Raw genomic sequence first — 9,387 nt, 5'->3', positions numbered from 1 at the left:
AGTAAATTTGTGTACAGGTCGAGCCCTGTATGACAGTTCAACGGTTCACTCCATCTTTTCACTGGCAAGTTAAAGTCCCCAACAATTACTGCCTCGCAACTGCTACTTGTTTCTAATAATAATGAATGAGGAAGAAGAGAAAGAGCACATGGACGAAGGAAAGGAAGAGAAAGAAAGAGGAAGAAGAGGAGGAAGAGGAAGAGCAGGACAAGTATATTCAAGGGACACAATTTTCAAAACCAAAGAAAAAAAAACAAGTTCTGCACATTTCATTTATATTTTTATTTTAAGCAATTAAAGATTATAAACATTATTTTTTCTTATGATCAGAGGCGTGATATCTGCTGCCTGCTTCTTACGTGTCTACAGCTACTGGAAGACGTTTTATCACAGAGCAGTGTGTGTGAACGTATGTGTGTGGTAATATTGCATACTCTCTCTCTCTCTCTCTCTCTCTCTCTCTCTCTCTCTCTCTCTCTCTCTCTCTCTCTCTCTCTCTCTCTCTCTCTCTCTCTCAGACACACACACACACACACACACACACACACATCCATCTTTCTCTCTCCTTTATCCAATCATTTATCTTATTTTCTCCTCCTCCTCCTCCTCCTCCTCCTCCTCCTTTATACTTCTTATACAACTCCTTTCTTCCTTCCATCCTTCCTTTCTTCCTTCCTTCCTTCCAACTTTCTTCCTTGTTGTCTCTTCTCCGTCATTCACTCTTTTCCTACTTCCTTGCCTCCTCACTTCTCTTCCTTTCTTCCTTCCTTCCTTCCGTCCATCCCTTTCTCCTAACCTATCTCTGTCACTCACCTTTAGACACAGTGACGCAGGTGATACAAAAGGTTAATTAATGGCTAACTAATCACTAAGGTATAAAAGGTAACAATAAGAACAACAACAAGAAGAAGCGTTACGATAAAATAAATACATATCGTATCACATGTCTTGGTTTGGGTGGTGGTGGTGGTTGAGGGGATGGAGAGGGTGGGTTGGGGGGGAAGGAATTGTAAGGGGAATGAGGGAGATGGGTAGTTAAAATGGGTCAGTACACAGTTACTTCACCCTAACAAGTAACGCCTGACAGTGATAAGTAGTAGTAGTAGTAGTAGTAGTAGTAGTAGTAGGAATGGGGGTGGGTGTTGGCAGTAGGGGTTGTGGGGTAATTGCAGTAGTAGTAGAAGTGGTAGTAATAATGCTAATGCTAATAATAATAATAATAATAATAATAATAATAATAATAATAATAATACAGCTGCTGACAGGGATTTAACTAATACAAAAATCCCCTACACTAAATAATCACTACTCGCTCACCTGAGATTGATTCACCAACACACGCACGCACATACACCTGTCCGTGCGTGCGTGCGCGTGTGTGTTACCTGGCGGCCCGTGTGTGTGTGTGTGTGTGTGTGTGTGTGTGTGTGTGTGTGTGTGTGTGTGTGTGTGTGTGTGTGTGTGTGCACCAATAACGATGCTGCTTGATCCATGTACGTAGGATTAAACGCACATGTACACAACCGTCCTTCCTCCTCGTGTGTGCGGGTGTGTGTGTGTACACGTTAGGGGTGTGAAGTAGAGGAGGAGGAGGAGGAGGAGGCTGGAAGACATAAGAATCAGGAGTATGTAAAGAAGGACGAAGGAGGAAGAAGAAGGAGGAGGAGGAGGAGGAAGAAGAAGAGCAATATCTCCTCCTCATCGAATCATGAATCTAGCTCCTCTCTTTCCCTTCTCCGGATCCTTCTCCTCCTCATCTTCCTCCTCCTCTTCCTCTTCATCCAGGTCATCCTCATCCTCATCCTCATCCTCATCCTCATCTGGGTCAGCCTCGTGAAGGACATCGTGATTCCTGCAGGACCTAATCAGTGGGACATAGTCTTGAGGGTCCAGGGAGGTCACGGTGGAGATCGGTGAGGAAGGAGTGGATGACGAGGTACCGGAATCGTCCCCTCTATTCCCGTCCCCAACTTCATCCTGCACGGACTTGATTAGGGTGACCAGCGTTAGGACTTCACGGAGGGGCAGTGTGACCTCTTGCCGCCTCGGGGTCTCGTTTCCTTCCAAGAAATCCTGCAGTGCCCCTGAGGATGGATGCGGGGAGCTGGCCACGAAAGATTGGATGTGCGGTACTGCCTCGCCGCGCACCGCTACCCGCACCTCCAGGAGTTGTTCCAGGGTGAGGGGCGCGTTGGACCGGCAGCTCTCCCTGCGTAGGCGGCTGTGTTGGCCTGAGGGAGAGTGAGGGAGAATTAGTGGATGGGAGAGGGAGGGAGAGAGAAAGTGTGAGAAGAAAGTTGAAAGAGGGAAATTGAAGGGAAGGTAGAGGGAGGGAGGGTGAGGGGAAGGAAAAGGGAGTGTGGATGAAGGAAAGGGCGAGTGAAGCAGCAGAAGTGACCCGACCACAAGGCAGGTAATCCAAGCTCTCTCTTAGTCAAATCACACAAACGGGCAGGGGTGGGGGGAGGAGCAGGTCGCGGTCATACACGGCGTACAGAGGTCGTCGAGGGTCGGGGTCTTTAACGGTGTCACTTTTCCATATTTCCACCCACCTATAAGTCAGTATATTACTAACTCATGCACGACACACCCTTTTGCCATATCACCCCATCGTCAGTTCCCCCTCCCCAGCATCACCCCGGTCCCCTCTCCTCCACAACGACAACACTCCCCTCCCCCCCTCCTGACCTCATGCCACCCCCCGGGGAGGCGGTGGCTGAGTGGTCAGCGTGCGGGCGCCGAGTGGCTTAAGTCTACCCACATGCTGTCCTGAAGGCCTTCTATCGACCCGGACTCTAGATTCTCTAGAAAAAGATGGCGCCACTATAAACATTTGCCTGCGCCATAATGGGCTGGGGCCGACTTCCAAGCCCCACCAAAGGAGCCTATCGGTGCCATAGGCCAAACCCTTTCCCCTCCCCCCTCCCCTCTCCCCCCTCCCCTCCTCTCCCTTACCTCCGGGCACGGCCACAGCCAGGGAGGGGCGCCGCGTGTCGTCAGCCAGCGCGTCCGCCACCTCCACCATGAGGGCCACCACGCCCCTGCTGTTGGCGCCCCCTGCCCCGCCCACCACGGGCTTGGCCTGCTGCTGCACCTCGTCCTGCTCCGACATCACCTGGGGAGAGAGAGCGAGGTCTTAGGTTGGTGATGGGGGAGGGGGGGGGGGATGAGGTGTGGTGGTAGTTGGGGTGTAGAGAAGGAAGAAAAGTACAGAATCAAAGAAAAGGAAGAGGTAAAATTGTACACACAAAGAAAAATAAGAGCAAAAATGTTCTGGTCATCTTATTCTAGAATGGACATGAGGATGTTAGGATCTGTGCAGGGGAGAAAGAAAAGGGAAAAAGAAGAGTAAAAAATAAAGAAAAGGAAGAGGTAAAAATGTATACAGAAAAAAGAAGAGCTAAAATGTTCTGGTCATCTTACTCTAGAATGGAAATGAGGCTGTTAGGATCTGTGCAGGGGAGAAACAAAAAAGGAAAAAGAAGAGTAAAAAATAAAGAAAAGGAAGAGGTAAAAATGTATACAGAAAAAAGAAGAGCAAAAAAGTTATGGTCATCTTACTATAGAATGGACATGAGGCTGTTAGGATCAGTGCACGGGAGAAAGAAAGGGGAAACAGAAGAGTAAAAATTAAAAGAAAAGGAAGAGGTAAAAATGTATACAAAAAAAAAAAAGAGCAAAAAAGTTCTGGTCATCTTACTATAGAATGGACATGAGGCTGTTAGAATCTGTGCATGGGAAGATGACAAAAATGACTGACGGGTAAAGGAATTTGCCATACGAGGATTGACTCAAAACATTTAAATTTGTATCCTTTATAGAAAGACGAAGGGTGCGAGCCTGCGAGGAGACTTGATCGAAGTTTATAAATGGACGACGGGCTTTAATAATGGTGATCTTAATAAGGTTCCGGTGGTAAGAAGACCGGGTAGGACACGTAGCAATGGGTTTAAGTTGGATAAATTCAGATTCAACAAGGACATTGGCAAGGATTGATTTATTAATAGAGTGGTGGATGAGTGGAACAGGTTTGGCAGTCATGTGGTGAATGCCAATACGATAGACACATTCAAGAATAAGTTAGATAAGGGTAGTGAGGGAAGGTTGGGTTAGGCTTACAGGAGCTGACTTACATAGATCTACCAGCCTCTGGCAGACCTTGTTAATTTGTTCTAATGTTCAAATGAAAAAGAAAAAAAAGGAAAGAAAGTGCAATAACAGTATACACTGAAATTAAACAAGGAGAGAGGGTAGACTAAAAGAGGGGAGAAAGGGAACTGTACCGTGTCACAGAGAAGGGAATAGTGAGAACCCCTCCTCCCGCCGTGTGAGGGGAAGTGGGGGAGGTGGTGGTGGTGGTGATGGTGGTGGTGTTTGACTGCTGTTGGTGGTGAGGGTGGTGATTCTGTGCCCTTCTCTTCTTGTGACTGGAGTTGTAGTTGCTGTTGTTGTTGTTGGTGGTGGTCGTGTTAGTTGAAGCAAATGCGTTAAAAGTCATAGATTAATAAACACGAAGAAACTACTTTAAACTACTATTAGGAAAACTAGCACACTGCCACACGTTAACACAAACAGATTATTGACGCAGAAAAAAAGGAAGCAAAGGATAGCATTGACAAAAGCGGAAAGAAAGCAGTTTACGACACACACACAAAAAAAAGTGACGATATTGTTATAAGCGTATAGAACGAGGAGCATCGCTGTAAGGCATTAATATACTGAGAAAATATGTCATGATATGGTGTGTTGAAATGAAGCTGCTTTGTACAGTACATACATAGGCATACAGTATATACATGCATAGGCACATACATACACATACATAGGCGCATTCATAGGTTAAATATACTGATCAGCTTAATGACAGCACACGATATATATCACTTCAGGTTTCCCCTACATACATAGCTGTGCAGTGTCTTAGGGAATGCAACTTGACAATAAGCACCTCCATGAAAGCATACGGATAGAAAACAATAGCTGGGTTTTCTCTATTTTTTCCTTAAATCATAGTCAAAGGAAGCAGTTTTTTTTTTAGGGCACACACAAGCATATTTTTTTAAGGGTACAAATAAACAAACAAACAAATAAAAAAAAGATACTGAAGACCCTCGTTAAGTAAGCGTTGTGTTATGAAATTGCTATTAGATAACCCACATTTTTACATTGGTTGACTTACTTTACCTTTACTGACTTCCTTATTTACTTACCTTACTTATAGAGATAAAAACAATGGCTGGATATTTCTCTCTGTTTCCATCCACAATGAGAAAAAAAAAAAAAAGGATTTAGGAATTACAACCATCCACCTCGTCTCCCATCCCTTCCTCTGTCACTCATCAACTCTTACTCACATACTCACTCATTCATTGACTCACCTTACTGACGAGCTGCCTAAAGAACTCGGACTGCTTGGTGTATCTCTTGGACTGCCTGATGGTCTTCTTGATCCTCTGCGGCACGTTCTTCCTTAACACCTTCTGCAGGAAATTGAGCAGCAAGAACCAGTAGCCCAGCGCCACCATGATATATATAACTATGATCATCTTGTAGAGGTCCTGGTAGTCCTTGTACGGGGCCTCGTCGTCGTAACCTGAAGGAGTGGATGCAGAAGAGGTGCTGGTGTTAGTGGTGGTGGTTGGGGTGGTTGTGGTGGTGGGTGTTTTTATTTAATGTGGGAAAAGAAAGGAAGGGAAGAGTAAATGAAGGAAAGAATGAAGGAATGATGGATGGAAAAGAAGGAAAAATAGGAAAAGATGAAGGAAGAAAAGAAATAAAACAAGAATGAACTGAAGAAAGAAGAATTGATGAAAGAGGGAAAGAAATGAAGGGAAAAAAGGGAAGGAAAGAAGAAAAGCAAGTAAGAAGAAAGAAAGAAAGAAAGCCTCACTAAGAAAGAAAGAAGAGAAAAAAGATAAAGAAACAAAGAAAAGAAGTAAAAAAGTATGAAAGAAAATACGAAAAATAAAGAAAAAAAAGAAAAAAGAAAAACCTCATCAAGAACCCGAAAAGAAAAACAAAGATATGAGAAATACGAACAATTAAAAAAGAAAAAGAAAAAAAGAAATCCAGCCAGTCCGCACGAATCCTCACCGGGGTATAGGTCGCCGAAGCCAATGGTAGTGAGCGTGATGAAGGTGAGGTACAGGGACTCCTCCAGCGTCCAGGACTCCAGCTTGGTGAGGGCGATTGACGGCAGGAGCATGAACACCAGGAAGCCCACGGACAGGTACACCGTCGTCACCAGGTACAGCATGGAGCGGCCCTGGCTCTGGTGCCGACGCTGCGGGAAGGGAAGGGGAGCTTACACTAAGGTCCGTATTCATATAGGTCGGTATTCAAACGCCTCTGGTTCATATATCAACTATTTCCAAAGGCCAAAAAGGAGGTTAATCGGTTTCTAAGGAGTGTGTATTTAGGTTCGTGGTACAGAAGAAGGGTCAAACTACCACCAGGGTGATAAGACTACCGCTGGAAATGCCCAAGACTCCTATACGAAAGCCATGTTAAATGTGTGTGTGTGTGTGCTAGGGTGAGGAATGTACGGGCATAAGTGTTGGGTCTGCTACAAGCGTCAATAGTACATCTGGTGAAATGTTCCTCAAGCATAGGTCAGGGCTTATCTAGTTTGTGCAGCGGCGTAGTGGTCTGCTCGTCAAGATATCAACCCTAAATGCCCCAGTATACGTTCAAGCAGGGCGTGTGGTGAACGAATACCCACCGCCTACTCGTCACTTGAACCTTGTCCCGTGTGCCGCCGCCTGAATGCAGTGTGATGGGGTAGAACAGTCTGCCTGGCCTGATAAGCGTGTCCTTGACGGGCGTGGAGGCGCCGCACCCACCTTGGCCGTGGTGTAGAGGCGGTGCATGCGCGACGACAGCAGGTCCGTGGACTTAGCTAGTAGGATGCACGTCAGCGGCACCCCCACCAGGCAGTACAGCACGCAGAAGAGCCGGCCGGGGGGTGTCTTGGGGTGGATGTGCCCGTAGCCTGAGTGGGGAGAAGGGAGGGTGAGAGGGGAGTAGGGGGTGGGGCGGGGAAAGAAGTAGGGATGATGGACGGGAAGGGGAGGATGAAAATGGAGGAGGAGGAAGGGGTTGGGGTGGGGAGAAGGGAGGAGGGGTTGGGTGGGAGGAGAAGGGGTGACAGAAAAGAAAAGGAAGAAGAGAAGGGAGGAAGGATTGGGGTGGAGAGAAAGGAGTGAGAGAGAAGGGAATGGATGAAAACGGAGAAGGGATTGGGATGGGGAGGAGAAGGGATGACGGAGGGGAGAAGGGAGAAGAGAGATGGGGTGAAGAGAAAAGAGGTAAATGAATTGGTGAAAAGAGAAGAGAAAAGAAAAAAAAGGGAAAGATGAAGGGGGAGATGGTGGAAGTGTTGTTGGGGGTGATGATGATGGTGGTGGTATAATTTTTTTTTTTTTAATTCACTAACATAATTCTTTCTAATATAATTTTGTTCTCTTAATATAGTTTTCTTTTTTTTCTCTTTAATTTTTCTTTTATTTTCATGCATCCTCCTCCTTCTCCTCTTCCTCTTCCTCTTCCTCCTCCTCCACCTCCTCCTCTTACTCCTCCTTCTCCTCCTCCTCATTCATGGTCTGTAAACTGGTATGCGTAAATGTTAAGGAGGAGGAGGAGGAGGAAGAGGAGGAGGAGGAGGAGGAGGAGGAGGAGGAGGAGGAGCAATAACAAGACATGAACACGAGAAAATAATTACTGTCTCCACCCTCTTCTTTTTTTTTCTTTTTTTTTCTTTTTTTCTTCTTCCAATCTTACACATGAGAGTAGTTTCTAGGTGGATACAGAACTCTCCTCCTCCTCTTCCTCCTCCTCCTCCTCCTCCTTTCTTACAAAACATTTAATTTTCCTGTTCTCAGAGATTAAACGGAAGGAGGAGGAGGAGGAGGGGAGGAGGAGGAGGAGGAGGAGGAGGAAGTGGAGAAGGAGGAGGAGGAGGAGGAGGAGGAGGAAACGGGGAATCCCTCCTCTCCTTCTCCTCTCCCTCCTCCTCCTCCTCCTCCTGCCTCCTCTTAATTTTTTTTTTATAATCCTTTTGGTATTTAAGGTCATAGGATGAGAGAGAGAGAGAGAGAGAGAGAGAGAGAATGTTCAGTAGTTAACATCCACACATTAACTAAATTTTCTTTTATAAAACTCTCTCTCTCTCTCTCTCTCTCTCTCTCTCTCTCTCTCTCTCTCTCTCTCTCTCTCTCCTTGTCTTCCTCCGTCCCTTCCTCCCTCTCTTCCTTCCTTCCTTCCTTCCTTCCTTCCTTCCTCTTTCTTACTTCCCTTCTTCCTTCCTTCCCTTCTTTCCATCATCTACCTCTATTTCCTTTTCTCTTTCTTTTTTTACTTATTCTCTCTTTCCACCCTTCTATATTTCCTCCCTCTTCCTCCTCCTCCTCTTTCTCCTCTTACTCCTCTCATCTCCATTATCACCCTCTCCTTCTCCACCATCTTTACTTATTTTTCCTTCCTTCCTTACCTCCCTTTCCTCTTTCCATTCTCTTTTCTTTTCCTTCATTTTTCCCTTCTCCATCATCTTTACCTTCTTCCCACAGATTTTCTCCTCCTCCTCCCTCCTTCTCCTCCTCCCCTCCTCTTCACTTACCTATCGTCGTCACCGCCGTCATTGTGTAGTAGATGGCGTCCACCAATGACCAGGTTTCCTTCTTCGTCAGGTGTTCCATTATCAACAGCGCTGGTCCACATCCCTCCTCCACCTGGCCCATGTCGACGTGCTGTGGAGAAGGTGGTGGAGATGAGATGGCGGAGGAGTAGGAGGAGGAGGTGGAAGAGGGTGGAGGTGGAGGTGATGTGTGTTTGTGATGTGTTTGTTTGTGTGTTAAAATGTGGAGGAGGAGGAGGAGAATGAGGAGGAGGAGGAGGAGGTAATCTGTATAGAGAGTGAATGAAATAAGAAGGAAAAGATGGAGGAGAGGAAAAAAAAGAAAGGAAAGAGGAAAGGGAGGTAAGGAAGAGAGAAAAAAGGAGAGAAAAAGACGAAGGAGAAGGTGATAATATAGAAGAGAGGAGGAGGAGGAGGAGAAAAGAAGGAAAAGGGAAGCATGGAAGGGGAGGAAAAGGGAAGAAAAAGATGGGTGAAGGGAGTGTGTGTGTGTGTGTGTGTGTGTGTGTGTGTGTGTGTGTGTGTGTGTGTGTGTGTGTGTGTGTGTGTTTTGTCTAGTCTGGTTTTTATGTGAATAGATAAGTGCGTGTGTTTGTTTGTTTTAGTTATTTTGAGATTCTCTCTCTCTCTCTCTCTCTCTCTCTCTCTCTCTCTCTCTCTCTCTCTCTCTCTCTCTCTCTCTCTCTCTCTCTCTCTCTCTCTCTCTCTCAATCAGTTTTTCCTTCCTTCCTTCCTTTCTTCATTCATTAATTCAT

At 45.9% G+C, this 9,387-nt stretch overlaps 1 protein-coding gene across 3 annotated transcripts in view; it reads right to left on the bottom strand.

The window, feature by feature from the left end:
* Positions 1-433: 433 nt before the first annotated feature.
* Positions 434-9,387, bottom strand: part of LOC126986195 (potassium channel subfamily K member 10-like) — a 52,896-nt gene continuing 43,942 nt past the window's right edge. For 2 of the 3 annotated variants that reach the window (XM_050842148.1, XM_050842147.1), the window contains exons 5-11: positions 8,615-8,744; positions 6,843-6,991; positions 6,094-6,283; positions 5,379-5,593; positions 4,284-4,442; positions 2,956-3,115; positions 434-2,231 (exon numbers count right to left, since the gene is read on the bottom strand). In XM_050842148.1, the coding sequence (XP_050698105.1) occupies positions 1,699-2,231; positions 2,956-3,115; positions 4,284-4,442; positions 5,379-5,593; positions 6,094-6,283; positions 6,843-6,991; positions 8,615-8,744 (1,536 nt within the window). In that variant the 3' untranslated portion in view covers positions 434-1,698. The remainder of the gene's footprint in view (positions 2,232-2,955; positions 3,116-4,283; positions 4,443-5,378; positions 5,594-6,093; positions 6,284-6,842; positions 6,992-8,614; positions 8,745-9,387) is intronic. The other variant, XM_050842149.1, reaches the window with a different exon arrangement.

Source organism: Eriocheir sinensis, chromosome 61 (assembly GCF_024679095.1).
Source record: "Eriocheir sinensis breed Jianghai 21 chromosome 61, ASM2467909v1, whole genome shotgun sequence".
NCBI classification, from domain to species: Eukaryota; Metazoa; Arthropoda; class Malacostraca; order Decapoda; family Varunidae; genus Eriocheir; species Eriocheir sinensis.
The sequence above is the reverse complement of the archived record's forward strand: the minus strand, read 5'-3'. Positions and strand labels throughout refer to the sequence as shown.